This window comes from Theropithecus gelada, chromosome 11, assembly GCF_003255815.1.
Source record: "Theropithecus gelada isolate Dixy chromosome 11, Tgel_1.0, whole genome shotgun sequence".
Taxonomy (NCBI): Eukaryota; Metazoa; Chordata; class Mammalia; order Primates; family Cercopithecidae; genus Theropithecus; species Theropithecus gelada.
The window spans coordinates 21704214-21723518 of NC_037679.1; the positions used below are offsets into that span (position 1 = coordinate 21704214).

Consider the following 19305-nt stretch of genomic DNA (forward strand, 5'->3'; position numbering starts at 1 on the left):
ATAGTTTATCTTAAATATTTAGACCAATAAAAAACATGTGTTATACTGTCCTAAGTTCCAACTTTTCCAATGATTCTCTAAGAATGAGAACGTCTTACTTAATCATTAATAAAGGTAGATGGATAGACTGAAGATGTTACTGAAATGCTTTTGTTTCAACCTCATTGATTTATTTTTCTGTTCTCCTTAGGCAGAAGTTCTGGGAAATTGTATAAATATGTATAAGTACATACATATTTTGGGGTTTAAAATTTTTTTTACTTCAGTAGCTTTTGGGGTACAAGTGGTTATTGGTTACATGGGTGAATTGTATAGTGATGAAGTCTGAGATTTTAGTGCACCCATCACTTACCTGAGTTTTGTTTTTAAGATTGAAACGTTATTTGATATATCCGTCATCCTCTTCTTGGTGCCCTTTGTTCCTATATCTGAAAAATTTTTTATCGGATTTCTAGGTTGTGATAATTTTAATTCCCATTGTTAGTATCTTAGTACCTAGTCATATATTTTTCAGTTCTGTAGGATTTTAAGCAGAAAAATTAAGCAAATATGCTTTCAAGTGTCTAATATTAAGAGAAAATTTGATCACTTTTATAATAGTTTTTCTTCTCTTCCTAATATAGGAGATTTTTCAAGAGCTTGGGATGTTCTTCTTGACCATATACAATCAGCAGCACTCAGCAAAAACAATGAAGTGTCTCTGGCTGCTCTGAAAAGCTTCCAGGAAATTTTACAGATTGTGTCCCCTGTCAGAGACTCGGATAAGCCTGAGACACCGCCTGTAGTTAATGTACCTGTGCCTGTTCTTATAGGGCCCATATCAGGCATGAGCAGGCCATTCGTAAGAACAGATTCCATTGGAGAAAGACTTGGAAGATATAGTAGCTCTGAGCCACCCATTGTTACTGATGAGCTTGAAGATTTGAATCTATGGTGGGCTGCGTGGAATACCTGGTATAGAATTGGATCTGAAAGTACTAAGCCTCCTGTTACTTTTGATAAACTAACCTTTATTCCAAGCCAGCCTTTTCTTACAGCTTTAATTCAGATATTTCCAGCTCTCTACCAACACATAAAAACTGGTTTCAACATGGATGACTTGCAAAAGTTGGGAGTCATATTGCACAGTGCTATTTCAGTCCCAATAAGTTCAGATGCATCCCCTTTTATTCTTCCATCTTATACCGAAGCAGTTTTGACAAGTTTACAGGAAGCTGTACTTACAGCTTTAGATGTTCTCCAAAAGGTAATATTATTTTAGTGGATATCTAAGTATTAATGCATATAGTTCTCTGAAATTTTTTGTTTTGCTATATATTTGCAGGGATAAATTTTTATCATCAAGATTGTTTTATATGTATACTTTGGTACAAACTGAGGATTGTCAAGATCTAGGTATTTTGAAAACTTGTGGTTTTCTGATGTATTTTGAAAGGTAATTCATGTATGTTTTGAATCTTAAAGAAGCTGCCTGCATCCTCATGTTTCACTTCACCAGGATTTTTGGTTTGTCCATGCAAGTCTTCACAAGAGGATATAATATTTGGAATAAAAGTTTTAGTAAAGTACTTTTATAATTAGAAAATTGATAAGCAGTGGGATTTTTTAAAATCTGTGCTTAAATTTAGCTCTGAAATTATTGAAAGCCTATATTTAAAAAAAGAAATTTATGAAAAGTATTTTTCCTCACAGTTTTTAAAGAGATTTATTTTTACTGTGTGTATTTTGTTATTGCAAAAAAAAAAACTATTCACACAAACATCTAAAATTATGGAGCAAATTCAGATTAGCAAGCAAGACTAGATCAAATTCAAAGTGTTTTTTAGAGTATCAAGAAAAATTGATAGCACAATTCACAGTCATCAAAATGCTAAGCAAAAATTGCCAACTGAGTAGCCAGCCATTCCAACAAAGTAAAGACATTCTAATAAGATTGGAGTAAATCTAGATTTTGATCACACATGTTATCAGTAACCATTTGTGTAGTGTAAATTAGATTTCTAATTAACTGCATCTTACCCAACTGGAATGATAAAAATTTTCACAGTAAGAATTTCTACTGTACCATGATACCTCCTAATTACCTCTGGAAGAAGGTTAGCTGAGCAGCAGTTCTTGAACTGTTTAACCCTAGTTGTGTTGTGCAGGAAATGTGAGGAAACTAAAAATAAAAGACTCTGGCATTTAAAAAAATTCAGTGTAGGGATATTGGTTTTCTACAATTGAACTCAAAATACCCATCTTTATTTTCAATGGGGAAGAAAAGTAGCCTGTCAGTAATTACCCACCCTGTCCTTGGACATGCAAATAAGTTGCTTATAGACTTCAGGGGATGGAAGAGTTATCCTATCAGAAAAGAAAATGAGACATAGGCCTTTTGAGATACCCGTAATCTGGTACTGTCATTCAGATCTTTGATTCAGGTTTTTATATATGTGTATAGGATAAACAAGAAACAATTTTTTTTTTTTTCAGAAAAAAGTGTAAATTTTATTTTTAAAAACTCTGCTTTAGCAGTGAGAGGAAAAGTGGAATCATTTATCCCAACTACTAGTAATTTGTTCTGAGCTTTTAAGAGCTTTGAAAACAAAATATACCTTCAGTCTGAAACTTAGGAAGGGTTATTGTTGTTCATTTATATTATTTTAAAATTATTAATGTTCACACTAGCCATTGTTATGTTGTATGATTACCTAAATGATGTTTCGTAGACCTTGAATGTAAGATTTTTAATGGGTTTCTGTCCCCTAACAGAAAAACATATATTTTATTATCAGAGTGTTTTTATATTTTCTTCCACAGATATGAGGAAATTTTAGCACAAGCCAAATTTACTTGCTTTTGGACTTTATCCTTAAACTAATAGTTATCCAGCAAAACATTTTATAGATAGAAAGCTATTTTCTTTCCTAAGAGAAAAACTGATTTCTGGTATCATGTTTTCTTTCTACAGGGGAGCATTTATGTTGTTCTTCCTCAGTGCTTTTATATTGTTTAGGACTTCAAGTTCTCAGTCTTCTCTTTGTTCTCAAATCACCAGTTCCCCACCAAGCTAACTTAGTTATATGTGCTAATTTATTTATTTATTTATTGCCAAGTTATTTTAGCATACGTAGAGGAGCTGGGAATTTAATTGTCTGCTTTCTGTATGTGCTGTACTGTAAGTCCTGAGGTCAGGAAACTGCATCTGTCTTATTTATTGCTAAACTTCTTAGTCAGATGGCTGGATACCGTATCTGCATTCATCACCAGGGCTGCCGGAGTTGCACTCTAGGAGACAATATCACATTGTATGTGAATGATGCCCTTGGAGTTGTGTAACAAAGCCCTGTCTTCTAAGCAGCATGGGCAAGTTTCTTAATCTTTCCGTACTTCAGCTTCCTCATCTATAAAGTAAAAATAATAAATCTACAACTTTTTGCTTGTTAAATGGGATATGTGTAAGGCACTTAGTGCCTGGCATGAGTTAAACATCCAGTAAATGTTAGCTGTTGTTATTTTCATCATCAAGTTCTCTAGCAAGGGCCTTAGTACGTGCCAGGCACTGAAAAGATTATTGTTAAATGAGTTAGTAAGTGAAACCTTAAACAATATAAGAAATTAGGTGTTCAATATTTTTTCTTGTCTTCAAATAGACAGCTTTCAAGGACTAATAGAAAATATTATCTAGATTGCTTATCAATTCTTAGCTTTTGGACTAAAATTTGTTATCAGGTTTAGTCTATAGATTTTTTTGATATTCAGATTTCAGAATACTGAAGAAAAGCCCATAAAAACTTCTTAGATGCAGTTTGTTGTTAAAAAATTATAGGTTCCAAATTATGCATTTTAAAGTCCGAAAATTGCTCTATACATCAACTATAACACTATTAGTATGTTTTCTTATTATAAAGGACCATTGAAAATCAAAATGCATAGTTAAAGTCATTAATTTGTGTTAAGATACTTACAAAGAAATTATAATACTTAGTTTTCTCAGTTACCCACATGTGGTTTTTTGTTGTTGTTAGTCATTGAAAATAAAATAATTCACTTAGAGTAATTCAGTCTCTTTTTTCCACAGTAATTACTACGTGTTTACTTCTAGGAGTTAAGACCCAGCAAGAGGTTAATGAGGAAGAAAGTAGAACTATTACAAGCAGTCAGTAAAGAGAATTTTTAGAGTGCATAAATTTTACTATTCAAATTCTTCATTATTTCTGAGAAAAAAAATACTGAGACATGGTGTTAGATGTCTTTATACTACTTTCTTACATTATAATCATAGGACAATCAAACTTAGGTATGGGCAGTACTTGCATATCTACTTTATATCTCAGTGCAGTTTTATATAAAAGTTCCATTAGAGCTAAATGGCTACATCTCCTCTCAGGGAAAATAAAACTAATATGTTATCTGATAAGCTAAAAGCCATGGAGTGCATAAAATAAACTTTGTACATACTGTTTTTTAATAAATTTTTTTAAAAAGTTAAATGGTTTGAATTTTGGTTTAGTATTTTAAGAGTACCTGCCCTCTCAGGCATAAAGTGATCATCCTTTTTGTCTTATAAAGCACAAGTATATTTTAGACACTTCATAAATAAGATTATTAAATATTTTTCTCACAGAGAAAAATGAAGACTTAAACAAGAAAATATGAAAAGAAAAAATTTGTGTCTAGAAAAAACCCAATTTAAGTATTTTCAACACATTTGAAATAATTAAAATCTGCCGTCTCATGATATGCATTTTATTCTTTCTTCCTATCAGATTATTTGAAGTAAGAAACCTAGAGAAACTGGTTACTATTTATTAAAATGTTTTCTTATATTAAAATATTTTAATTTATTTTAAATCAAATCTATATATTTAGATACATTTTACATTAAATATACACAGCCCTGTTAAAAATTAATCCATACATTTCTTTTAGAAACAAATTTTCATAGATGACTTATTTTCCCAGCTGCAACACACATGATTATTTGTTAAAGTTGGTGGACCAGGCATGGTGCAGAAATCAGATGTCATTTCAATGAACTGATATCACAGAATTTGAAGTCAGTGTCATCGTGGCCAGTGACACATTCTTAATGGCCTAATGGCTGTATTACTGAACAAATGATCAGATTGTAGAACCTGAGGACTGCCTGGGACTTCTCTTTCTTTGCCCTTTTTCTATTCTGTTAAGAAATAAATCACACTTTAAAACTCATTTTTTAGCTGATTAACAGTTTCAGCCTATACTTTATTCTATAACAGTTTAAAATAGTTTGTGCCCTTTAGGGCTTAGAAAAGATGGTATAATACATAAAATAAGACAGGTTTTAAGATTCTCTGGTTAAATATATATACAGTAAAGAACTTATTGGAGTTCAGATTATGCATTCTAATGTTCTTATTTTGCTTTTATAGGCCATTTGTGTAGGACCAGAAAACATGCAGATCATGTATCCAGCTATATTTGACCAGTTGTTGGCATTTGTAGAATTTTCCTGTAAACCTCCACAGTATGGACAGCTGGAAACAAAGCACATTGCAAATGCAAAATATAATCAGGTAATTTCCTGTAAATTGTATTTACTTTGTAAGATTTCATGGCTTATAAATACAGATAGTTTCACTTAAGATGGACTTTGATTATCTCAGAAAAGGATACTTTTCACTCACAAATATATTTACACATGTCTGTTAGCAGTTTAAGCTGAACAGAAATATTGTTTGGGAAAATAATTCTGTGTTCTTTTTCTCCTCATTTATGATTTTCCTCTTCCAACTGGTTCTTCAGAAAGCTTGGCCTTTCATATTACTCTGCAGTACATCTTTCTTGAAAAATATAAGTTCCTTTGTACTTCTTTCTTGGTTGCCCCATCCCAATACAAAACAGCATCTAAATTCCTAAGTCTAATCTTACTTAAAATAGATACCTGCCATGCAAGATGAAGAAACTGCTTGTACTAAATAAGAAGTTGTACACTACTGGTGTGAAATTTAGTTGGATTTTACATAAAATATTTTTATAGCCATAGTTGGCAAATTTTAACTTTGTTTAAGTAAATTTCTGAATGCATGCACATGCTGATTTTGTTCACTCAATATAAAAATTATAATTTTATATCATCCGAAAGTAGTTTTAATATGTATTAACTTTTCTCATTCTATTTGTCTTGCAACACAATGGAATCACAATAGATCCAACTATTTGCACCGGTGAGTTAAATTTCCTAAAATTGTCCTAACCTATTGGCAACAAATAAAGTACATCTTTCCCGGTTCTTGGTAGAATGCTCTATGTGCTTTTTCAAATAGTTTTAATTTTTTCCTGGCTGAAAATTATTTTTTTCATGAAGTACACATCTCTTTGAAAACTTTGCATGTAATATAATCTGACCTAAAACTAAGGCCTGAACTTTAAGACAAAGATGCTTTCTCTTTGAAAACAATATGATTAATTTAATCTCGTTTATTTTTAACTGCATGTGAAAATATTACTTTCTAGGCGGAATGGGTAGCCTTGAATTATGTGCCGTTTGCTGAAAGGTCTTTAGAAGTAGTTGTGGATTTATACCAAAAAACAGCGTGTCACAAAGCAGTGGTGAATGAGAAAGTGCTCCAGTATATTATTAAGGTATCTTTTTTTCATTTCGACACTTTCATTAGATTGTGAGAACATTATTGAAATTATTCCTTAGGTAATATATTATCATTATATTGGGATAGATGGAAAATACAATTTGTATTATTATTTGTAGTGACTTTTCTCCAATATTCATGAATTGTATTTAGCAAGCCATTTTTCTAAAAGTTCTTTTTAGTGAAAAATATTTTAACATAAATGTGCATTAAATTTGTTACAGTTCTTACATTTTCCCACATAACCCGATGAGACGATTTCTTGGGACAATATTCCTTAAGGTTCAAGGTTGATGAGCATTCAGGGAGAAATTCACAATGCAGCCCATAAACTTAACTGAACATGCATGCTGACTTTTTCAAAGCCACTTTTTTAGTGTATGGACAGCCATTTAAAAGATTCTTGTTGATTGTGTTCCGTTCCTCTAAGGCTTATTTCTTGTTTTTCCCTATGTTTTGAAGGACTAGCCCTAAACCTTGTTCTTCCTCTAGCATGTAGATGTACCTTATGTTGATCATATAAATACCAGACCAACTTGAGCTATCTTCTTTCAAGACTCATCTATCCCCACCTTTCTTCATTGGTGATTTTTTTCATTTTTCTTTCAGCATCTTATGCAAGGATTATTAAGCCTTGGATACTACAAGAATTTTCTCTCAACTGTACTTACTATTCAAATTGTCATCCTCTTTCAACTTTCCTTTGTTTCTATGTCCCTTAAATAATCTGTGGCCTTCACCTAGTCACCACTCACTCTTCGCCTATTGTGTGTTGGCTTATGTCCATATTGCTCTACAGAAACTGCTTTCTTAAAGTTACAAAAGACCAAATCTTCACATTCTCAGTCCTTCTCTAATGATTTATCTTCCCTGTAGCATAGTACTGGCCTTCTGAAAGATGAGCTTTCTGAAAGCTCTTTCTTCCCTTGACTTTTATGATACTTTTCTCTCCTCACTGCTTACCTTACCAAAGCTATCCTCTCTCTTCATTTATTAAGCATATTTTTAAAGCATCTTTCTACAAGGTACTAGCAATTTTAAAATGAATAAAATCATTCTTACATTTAATAATTCAATATAGAGAATAAAGAAAGGCAAACAAGTGATAATACAGTATGTTAAGTGCTAGGTAAAGATCATAATGGAGGCTTGGCAGATTGACCTATCTGAGCATGTTTCTCGTCTTTAAAAGAAGGATAATACCAATACTACTTACATGTCTTATGTATAATAAGAGAATCCATTGAGATACAGCAGTTAACGACGCTTGCCAAGTAGTCAGTGCTGAATAAAAATTGAGTTCCTCTGAAGGACAAAAAACTAAGTCAACTGCTGAGGGGATTTGGGCAAGAATTAATAGAGATGACACTTGAAAGAGTTAAGAGTTAGGTTAAAAAGGGGGAGGCAGGTATTATAGGTAAATTAAACAGTGTAAAAGATCATGGTATATTTTTAAGAAATGTTGAGAAATTTAGTTCGGGACCTGGGATATGTCTGAAAAAATAACTGTTGGTCTTCTAAGCCATCATAAGATCAGACTTTATTCTTTAACCATTGAAGGATTAAACACTAAAGAGTAATATAAATCAGGTTGTGTTTTTTTTTTTTTTTTTTTTTAGACAGAGTTTTATTCTGTCACCCAGGCAGGAGTGGAGTGGCATAATTATAGCTTACTGCAGCCTCAAGCTCCTGATCTCATGTGATCTTCCTGCCTTAGCCTCCCAAGTAGCTGGGACTACCACCACCCCCAGCTGATTTTTAGATTTTTTATAGAGTCTGGATCTTGCTATGTTGCCCAGGCTGGTCTCAAACTCCTGGCCTCAGGCAGTCCTCTAACCTTCTCCCAAAGCACTAGGATTATAGGTGCGAACCACTGTGCCTAGCGTCAGTTTATACATACACACACACACACACACACACACACACACACATACATACATATACATTTTTTTCTTTTTTTTTGAGACAGAGTCTTGCTCTATTGCCTGGGCTGGAGTGCAGTGGCTCAGTCACTGCAGTCTCCACCTCCCGGGTTCAAGCAATTCTCCTGCCTCAGCCCCCTGAGTAGCTAGGAATACAGGCGCACACCACCACGCCTGGCTAATTTTTGTATTTTCAGTAGAGACGGGGTTTCACCGTGTTGGCCAGGCTGGTTTTGAACTCCTGACCTCAAGTGATCCACCCACCTCAGCCTCCCAAAGTGCTGGGATTAAAAGCATGAACCACCATGCCCAGCCACTCAGTTTGTATTTTTAAAGAAGTTAAATGATCTCTTTTCTATAATCCCATTTCATTGATGCCACTTACCACATTGTTTTGTGGTTAATTGGACAAGGCTCTTTCTCCAAAATTGTGAACCTTGTGGTGGCAGGTAATTACTGAGCACGTGCTGTATACCACTGCCTGTTTAGTTGTGTAAACATTTTTAAAAATAAAATGTATAAATTGAATGGATCTGCTATGCTTAATGTTTTTCTTGATTTTAATAAAATATCAATTGCAGTAGCAAACAATACTTTTCTTTCATCTTTGCTTGAGTTATAAAATGTAAACTCAAAATGGCCCATATATCATTTAGTTTTCTTTTGGTTGCAAATGACATACACTCAGGCTCTGACTAGCTTTAACAATAAAGGGAACTCTTGGGCATGCTTGATTGGAAAATTCAAAGATAGAGGAAGGGCTTTATGACTAGTTGATCCAGTGGTTCAGCAGTATCATCAAAAACCACATTTCTTTCTCTAGAAAGTTCTGCTAAGAATTGACCATATCGTTTGTTTCTCTTCAAAGCTGTAGGCCAGTAACAGGATTATATGTCCAATAGGAAGAGCGAGGAAGAGAGGGAGAGCGAGAGAGACAGAAAGAGTGTGTATGTTCATGCATACACACATTCACACACTTCTTCTTAAGTTCCTAAAATTAATTTTTAGTGGATCAGCTTTGGTCCCATACCCACTCTTGAACCAATGATTATGGCCAGGGAAATTGATTGGATTCATTGGCTTAATCAACTTACCATCTCTTTGCCTGAATTCCCAAACTGGAAGTAGGGATAGTTCCTCCTAAAGCACATGGATTATATGGAGGTGGAAGGAGGGGAAGGGGATAAATAGATTCTGGGTGTGCTAATTATCTGTTAATGAAGGCATATTTCATGCTAATATGTAATGGTTAATATGTATACTGTGTGAGTATTCAGTAATAATTTGTGTGGAAGATGATACTTGGTTTATATCCTTGAAATATGAAAATGTTTCTACTCTTTCTTAGACCAGAATTTTTATGTAAAAGCAGAATTTTTACTCTAATGCAAATTGCCTGACAGTATGCCAAAACTGTTTGTCAATGGTGCTCTGTGTTAGTTCTTTATGAAGTTTTGGTCAGTCTAGTGTTCTGATTGCCAGATGGAACTGTGATCAGAGAAATTCATTCTGAACCACCACATTAGTTCTTTTAATGAATAAAAGCCACCAATCTCAAAAGTTGATCAGTTGAAAATATAAGTCACTATACTTAGTCACTATATATCTAGTTATTGTACATAATTCAAATGCTCTACTCCTGTACCCTCAATGGTCAAATCTTAAATTATCAGTTTTACTGAACTATTTGGAGAAGGAAAAAAGTACACAAAAGTATTAGAGTAGGATATAAAATTCAAATAATTTTACAGATAGAACATACAACTTCAAAGTATTGACATTTTATGCTGTGTTTACTCTTCCCTCACCATTAGTTGGAAAATACAGTCATGTACTGCTTAAGGACTGAGATATGTTCTGAGAGATGCATCATTAGGCCATTTCATCGTTGTCTGAACAGCATAGTGTACTTACACAAACCTAGATAGTATAGCCTACTTCACATCCATGCTATATGGTCTAACCTATATATGTGGCAGATGACTGTATAAGCAATATTGACCCTTTGCAGATGGGATATCCACATCAGCCAAATTATTTTTTGCTGGAAGAAATATGGCAGAATTTTCTTTTTCTTTTCTTTCATTCTTTCTTTTTTTTTTTTTTTTTTTTTTTTTTTTGACACAGAGTCTCACTCTGTCGCCAGGCTGGAGTGCAGTGGCGTGATCTTGGCTCACTGCAACATCCACCTCCCGGGTTTAAGCGATTCTCTGTCTCAGCCTCCCAAGTAGCTGGGACTACAGGTGTGTGCCACCACACCCAGCTAAGTTTTGTATTTTTAGTAGAGATGAGGTTTCACCATGTTGGCCCAGATGGTCTTGATCTCTTGACCTTGGGAACTACCTGCCTTGGCCTCCCAAAGTGCTGGGATTAAAGGCTTGAGCCACTGTGCCCAGCCAGAATTTTCTAATTCCATAACGTCAGGTTAATAAAAGCTACAGAATTGTGTTTCCTACTCTTAACTGTTCGGATACTATCCCTGTTATTAATGATGAAAAACTGAGATTCAAAAATGTTATTTATTTAGGCTCATTGTTTATAAGATAGAGATAGGATTTAAAAGTACATCTTTCCAGGCAGTATTTGAGGACCTTTCTGGGAATTGACCTTTCTGGGAAATAACCTCATTTTTTAAATGAAAATACAGTCCTTTTTAAGATGAAAATACCTATGCTATTTTTTTCTCTGCTGTAGTTTTTCTTACGTAATTAAAATTGTGTGTGTATGTTTTAATTAATGCTTATATTAAACTGTCTTTATTTTCAGACTCTTAGGGTTCCTCTCAGTTTGAAGTATTCCTGCCCTTCTGAAAGCACATGGAAACTAGCAGTATCCTCTCTCCTCAAAGTTCTTTCTATTGGGCTACCTGTTGCCCGGCAGCATGCTTCTTCTGGAAAATTTGACAGTATGTGGCCAGAACTAGCCAATACTTTTGAAGATTTTCTCTTTACTAAAAGGTCAGCTCATTCATTTTAAAAATTAAGACAATCTTTCAAGAAGTGGCACATTATATCTTCAGTTGCTCTAAAAACAGTTGTCTTTATTCATTAACAAAGTAATTGATTATTAAGGTTGCTAGATTGTATTAAAAACACCTGGATTAGCCATTTATCCATTGGGTACATTATCCATGAACAATGGAGATTTTTGCTTTTTGTATTATTTTTAGTTATAAGACAGGAATATCATATATAAAACAATACGAATGCATCATATTTAAGCATTTTAACTTAATAAAACTAAGACGATTCATTTTTTAATTTGATGCCCATTGAGCATTACAAGAGAAAAACAATGTTAGAAAATCAGTGCATTACCAGAATAAATCGGATGAGTGGCAATATAATGATCAGCTCTTTAAGATGTTTAGATTTGTCAGGGAATAATAATTTTCATTGTATGGTATCTAATTTAAAGCTTTTATTTAGGATGTTATTTTGACCCCTCACTGAACTACTTACTGTACGATGATTGGAACACAGACTACGTTTTTTGAATGAAGAATTTGCTGAGGTCCACCTAGAGCTGTGCTATTCAGTACAGTAGCAATCACTAGTTACAAATGACTAATTAAAACCAAACTTTAAATAAAATTAAAATTTTCTTCAGTCTCTCTAGGCATGTTTTAAGTACTCATTGCCATGTGTGACTAGCAGCTGCCACACTGGGTAGAGCAGATTATTGGACATTCCATCATCACAGAAAGTTGTGTTGGGCAGGACAGATCTAAAGCATGCCCTTTTACTAAATGTGTACTTGTCTGTAATAGCTGTAATAACCAGGCATTGTTTAATCCTTCTAGCACAAGTAATTATCCTTTGTGTTACAATGGTGAAATTCTTTTCTGATACAGAGCCTTGCTCTGTTGCCCAGACCCAAGTGCAGCGGTGTGATCACAACTCGCTGCAGCCTCGACCTCCCAGACTCAAGCAATCCTCTCACCTCAGCCTCCTGAGCAGCTGGAACCACAAGTTCATGCCACTACACCTGGCTAATTTTTAAAATTTTTTGTAGAGATGGAGGGTCTCACTATGTTGCCTAGGTGTCTTGAACTCCTGGGCTCAAATGATCCTCCCACTTCGGCCTTACAAAGTTCTGGGATTACAGACATGAGCCACTGCGCCTGGCCAATTTTTTAAATGTTTGTATCCATCAATCATTTTTTGATATTGTAGAATAATACTGTGTACTGCTAAATAACTGTTTAACATTATTAGTTTGAAACCACTTAAATTACGGGTGTGATGTAGTTGAAGAAAAAACTACATTGGCATATGGATAATGATTGAGTCCACAACAGAATGAATTAACTGAAAAAAATTTTCTTTACTATTCTAATATGATTTAATTATTCAGTAAAGAAAATTTCTAGGGTGCAGAAGATTAACTTGCATTTCCCCTATAAAAGTTTATCTTGTATTTCAGAATTTAAAATAATAATAGGTGATCCTAATTTCTGTCTTGCAAGTGGTCAGACTTTGTTTTGTATTTTATATATTTTTCACTTTGTATTTTATATATTTTTCTATTTTATATATTTTTCATTTACATTGATACCAATGTAAGCATATTGTGTTTCTGAAGGAAAAATTATATGCACTCATAAACTATATTCAAACAAATTATGTTTTCATCTTTAAAATAACTCTGAAAATTTGAGTTCCTTCATAGACATAAGAACTTGAGTCACTTAATTTGTGTCAAGCACATAGGTTGAGAAATTTAAATTTTTCCTTTTATTTTCTAATTTTCTATATATGCGTAATGCCCCATTAACAAATTGAATAAGCTTTCAGATCAGCTTTTTTTTTTTTTTTTTTTGCAATGAGTAAAACTTCTTTAAGTATTGCTTTCCCTAGCCAGATGTGGTGACACACCTGTAATCCCAGCTACTTTGGGAGGCTGAGGTGGGAGGATTGCTGAAGCCCAGGAGTTCAAATCCAGCCTGAACAACATAGCAAGATCCTGTCTATATAAAAAAAAAAGTTTTTCTATGTAAAATAATATTTTATATAATTTTGTATCAATGCAGTTGTATAATTTCATTTAAAATTTTGGCTCTAAATTTAGAAGTTTTTGTTTGCTTGTTTTTGTTTTTCTTGAGACAGTTTTTCTGCCATCTTCCTTATTCTTGAGTTTCTTATTAAATATTCTTCACTTTCTGGACTTTATTCTTATTTTATTAAATCTCGTTTTCCGGAGAGTTTTTTTAATATAGAAAAGTGAACACTGGAACCAACGGCCAAATAATAGTATTGTACATAATTTTGTATCAATGTAGTTGTATAATTTCATTTCAAATATTTTGCCTGATTATGGCTCTACTTATCTTAAAGGTTTGAATATGTTTGGTGTGTTGGAAAATACATTACTTAAGAAGCAGCCAGCATAGTGGATAAGAGCATTGGCTTGGCAACCAGACTACCTGGATTCAAATCCCAGTAGTACTGCTTTGTACTGCTTTTTAGACAAGTTATTAAACCTTTCAGTGACTCATTTTTCTCACTGTTAAATGTCAGTAGTAATGCTGCCTAACTTATAGGGTTATTTTGAGGATTAAATCACTTAAAATGAGTGAATGCTTAGAATAGTACCTGGCATGTAAGTACTCTAAAATGCTTGTTACCGCTATTATTGTCATTAATGTTTTTTCTTTCTTTTAGAAAAGGTGACATTATACATGTTAATTCCTATGAAACAACTATGTTTTAAAGCAGAATTCTAAAGGCCAAAACTCTAAATAACTGAGACTTAGAAATTTAGCTCTAAATTTGGAGGTTTTTGTTTGTTTGTTTTTATTTTACTTGAGACAGTGTCTTGATTTGTCACCCAGACTGCAGTGAAGTCGCATGTTCATGGCTCACTGTAGCCTTGACCTCCTGACCTCAAGTGATTCTCCCACCTCAGCCTCCCTTGTAACTCAGACTATAGGCGTACACCACCACACTCAGCTAATTTTTGTATTTTTTTGTAGAGACGGGATTTTGCCATGTTGCCCAGGCTTGGAGTTACTTTTCATGGCTAAAAAATAATAAAACTTCTAAATTCAGCTCTCAAGTAACACAGTATCAGTATTCCAAGTTATGGTTATTCTAGTTATAGACTGAAGCTTTCTACTCCATGGAGTAGTTGATGAACACACTAAATTGAGAGTCAGGAGACCTGTGACCTGGTTCTGACTTGCTGTCTACTTTCTGTTGATCATGAGCTGGTCCTTTCCCATCACTAGGCATTATTTTCTTTATTTGAAAGACAAAAAGAAGGCCAGCCGGAGTGTGTAATCCCAGCACTTTGTGAGGCCAAGTTGGGAGGATTGCTTGGGCCCAGGAGTTCAACACCAGCCTGGGCAACATAGTGAGACTCCGCCTCTACAAAAAAATTTTAAAATTAGCCAGGTGTGGTGGCGTGTGCCTGTAGTCCCCACTACTTGGGATGCTGAGGTGGGATGATTGCTTGAACCCGGGAGATTGAGATTGCAGTGAGCTGTGATTGTGCCACCGCACTCCAGCCTGGGCAACAGAGTGAGACCCTGTCTCAAAAAAGAAAGATGAAAAGTTATTTGTTAGAGTAATTGTAAAGGTCCTTGAATGTTTTTAAACAGCCTTTTTAACTTACAGCTTATATTGGATAAAGCCAGTTTAGTTTTTGTTTCATAGATCAAAAATAGTTTAAAGCTCAAATGGAAAGCTTTTATTGGTCAGTTGATACTAAAAATGCAGTGTTAAGAGAACTTAAAAACTATGTACATTTTCACAGTTTCATGAGAACAGGTTTTGTCTTAGTTTTTGTTTTCTAAATGACTGATAACTTTGGAGGTCATAAACTTTTAGATTTTAAACTTTACTTAATGCCACATATGTATTATGTTCTATAGCTGAAGTTTATCAGTAGTATTTGAACAGTAGCAAGATTATTTTGGAATGTTGCTTGGAATGGCAAGACTTAATGAATTTAAATAAGACTGATACTTGATCATTTTTTATATTGGTACCTTTATAAATCCTTTAACCTAATTAATATATACTCTAAGACTTTAAGAATAAACATATCTCTCTCTCTAATATTCCCCAACCTTTTTGATCTGCAAGATGCTTTGGCAAGGGAATACAATAACACAGAAACTACAAATAAAATCAACTAGAAGAAAAGAAAGCCTTTGCATGTCATTGAGGGCTATTATAAGTAAACAGTTTAAGAGAAAGAAAAAGTCAAAGTTGAAAAACATAAGGACTGCAATTTGGTAAACACTTGAAGTCTATTAGAAATTCATTCAGCCAACTTTGAATACCAAAACATGGTAGTTATCAAAGGAGACACAATGGGTGAGTGGGAAGTTATACAATTAATGATCTGTGGACCTTACATTAAAAATCACAAAGGACTGTGCAAAAGAATTGAAAACACATGTTCACACAAAAACTTGGACACTAATGTTCACAGCAGTGTTATTCATAGTAGCAAAAAAGTGAAAGTAACCCAAATGTTTATCAACTGCTGTATAGATAAATTGAATGTAGTGTATTCATACAGTGGAATATTTTTCAGCCATACAAAAGGATGAAGTGCTAATGCATGCTCTAACATGGATGAACATTTAAAACATAATGCTAAGTGGAAGAAACTAGACACAAAAGGCCATATATTGTATGATCTTGTTTATGGGATATATGCAGAGTAACAAATCCATAGAGACAAAGTAGATTTATGGTTCCCAGGAGTGGGAGGAAGGGAGATAATGGGGAGTGATTCCTTATGGGTACAGAGTTTTTTTGGGGGGTGATCAAAATGTTCTGGAATTAGAAATGGTGATGTTTGGCCGGGCGCGGTGGCTCAAGGCTGTAATCCCAGCACTTTGGGAGGCCGAGACGGGCGGATCACGAGGTCAGGAGATCGAGACCATCCTGGCTAACACGGTGAAACCCCGTCTCTACTAAAAAATACAAAAAAAAACTAGCCGGGCGAAGTGGCGGGCGCCTGTGGTCCCAGCTACTCGGGAGGCTGAGGCAGGAGAATGGCGTGAACCCGGGAGGCGGAGCTTGCAGTGAGCTGAGATCCGGCCACCACACTCCAGCCTGGGCGACAGAGCCAGACTCAGTCTCAAAAAAAAAAAAAAAAAGAAATGGTGATGTTTGTACAACTTGATGAATATACTAAGGAACACCAAATTGTATCTTTTAAAAGGGTGAATTTTATGATATGTAGATTATATTGCAACAAAAATTTTAATATGTCATACAGAGAGAACTGACAAAAAGTACAAATAACACTTTATCAGTTTGAAGGCTCTTTTTTATTTTAAAGAAAGATTCGTGAAAATAAATTTTTAAAGATTACTGTAGTTTTCAAATTTAAGGAATTTAAGATCTTACATGGCTCATTTGTAACCTGCAGTATTGACCATTGCCCCTTATAATTTATACATAAATTCTGTTAATCAGCATTTTTAAAGCTCAATCGATGTTTTTGATGTTTGCTAGTTATAAATTAAATAACTATTAGTTATTCAGTTTTTAGTTTTATATGCTACTCTCTTCCCTCATCATATGATATCTTAAAAATCTAGTTCAGTGTTTCTGGTATATGATCCAAATAGTATTAATATTATTAATGTGTGTTGAAATAAACACACTAATATACCTTAGCACATGCTGTACACACTAAAATTATTAATATTATTAGTGTGTATATTTCTATAACATAGAAACATACTATAATATAGAAACAATATAGAAACACTGAACTATAATATAGAAATATACACACTAATAATATAGAAACATACACACTAATAATATTATTTTATTTTTTTGCTTCTTCATTTTTTGTTGATAATCAACTCATCCTTAGTTACCTCCACCATCATCACGAATCTTTTAATATTACTAAGCCCTTACCTTCCTTGGTTATAAATTAAACACAACTTTTGTCTCTAGAGATGCAGATATAGTCTGTGAAACTGCTTTGATGGCAGTGATTGTGAAATTCTTCTGATTGGTTCAGGTTTGGGTAAATTTCTTTCAATTTTTTCCTCTAGTTCCTACTACCAATTTATAGTTAGCTTAGGACTTGGACACCAGAATCTAAGTTCCATGAGAAATGGACTGAGTCTATCTTGTTCACAGCTAGATCTTGAACACCCAAGAATATAATACCTGATGCAAAGTAATTGGTACTCAGTAGATATTTGTTGAATGAAAAATGTCCAAATCAATGAAACCACAGTCTGATGCCCATATATTCCTGTATATAAAATTGTATATTATACTTAATATACAGAAGTATATATTAAACCTAAATGTTCTAATACTATTTTTACATCTACAACATAAAAAAGAATAATGTAGGCTCAAATATCACATAAATCTAGGTTTAGATTGTGGCCTTGTCATTTACTTAAAGTGTGTTCTCGGGCATATTAGTTGGCATTCTAAGTTTCAGTTCCCTCTTCTGTTGATTATGTAATAATTACTACATGGAATTGCTATGGGAGATTAATACAAATAAAGCTCATGTACAGTGGCTGTCTAACTTTTTAGCTGTCATTATTCTAACAGTTATTACTATCCTATTCTCAATTGTTTTTAAATAGTATCTTGCTGTTTTTTTAACTTTATGTCCATTTTAATGTTCACTCTTATGAGCCACAGTCTGGAATCCACCACCTTGGTTCTCTCAGAACTATTGATTTCCTTTGTTCTTGTTGGAACAATTTTCTGCTTTAGAAAATCTGCATCAGTCCTCTTCTTTACAGATTTTCTCTCTTTATTGTAAAGATCTTTAATCCATTGTATTTGTTACAAATTAATGACTAATGGACTGTCTCTGAGTGAATAATTCAGCAGCTTCACTAAGGCTCTCTTAAATAACCACCAATATAAGTGAATTCAAGTAACACCACAATGGTAACTTCTGCTCTGCTGCAGATGATATATCTTTACCTTTCATTGTTTTTTCATTCATAATATCGAAAGAAGTTTAGTTCTACAGATTTTATTTAGTTCAAGATTGGACCTAGTGTTTTTGTAGTTACAGTATCATGTTTGTAATTAGCTTAATTGTTTAAACTAATTACTTTAATTTGTAATATTACTCTTCTAAATAAATAATAATGCCCCAACCTGGGTTGGAAGACATAATTTTTTGACATTTGAATACTGTTTATCTATTTTGTTTGTATTTGCAGGGAATATTTTATCTTTAAAAATCAAGTATTTTGTTTATTTTTTTAGCATACCTCCAGATAATCTCTCTATTCAAGAGTTTCAAAGAAATGAAAATATTGATGTCGAGGTAAGGAAGCTATTTAAAATGTTTTCCTGTGACCATTTTTGAAACCAAATAGTAAAAGTGTTTTAACTATACAGTTGCTGAAAGAAGAAAGTAATAGGTTAAGATTAAAACTGAAAGCATTAAAACTCTTACAGGTTAAATGTTGATGTTTAAAGGACTGACATTTTAAAAGTGACTTCCTTAGATTTGTTATAGTCTTGTGCTTTGTGCATGTTGTCCCAATACTTATTAATACTTCATTTAATAAGTTTAAAAAGAGTTGATTCAGTGAAATAAATCCATCAGTCAGGGGGCATGTATTTGAGAGCTTACTCTGCAGTTTGACATATCAGATGTTTCTGGTTCAAATTAATCAGTTGCTTGAATTTTTCCATTTTTAATCATCTGTATATACAGCCTATGGAATTCTTAAAGCAAATAGTGTTTTTTAAAGAATATATTTTGAGGCCAGGTGCAGTGGCTCAAGCCTGTAATCCCAG

The 19305-nt window shown here is 33.6% G+C and overlaps 1 protein-coding gene across 5 annotated transcripts in view; it reads left to right on the forward strand.

Moving 5' to 3' along the window:
- MON2 (MON2 homolog, regulator of endosome-to-Golgi trafficking) overlaps positions 1-19305 on the forward strand; it is a 135823-nt gene that overhangs the window by 100872 nt on the left and 15646 nt on the right. For 3 of the 5 annotated variants that reach the window (XM_025402510.1, XM_025402515.1, XM_025402512.1), the window contains 6 exons: positions 624-1246; positions 5397-5540; positions 6174-6191; positions 6481-6609; positions 11303-11493; positions 18766-18826. In XM_025402510.1, the coding sequence (XP_025258295.1) occupies positions 624-1246; positions 5397-5540; positions 6174-6191; positions 6481-6609; positions 11303-11493; positions 18766-18826 (1166 nt within the window). The remainder of the gene's footprint in view (positions 1-623; positions 1247-5396; positions 5541-6173; positions 6192-6480; positions 6610-11302; positions 11494-18765; positions 18827-19305) is intronic. The other 2 variants (XM_025402513.1, XM_025402514.1) reach the window with 1 other exon arrangement.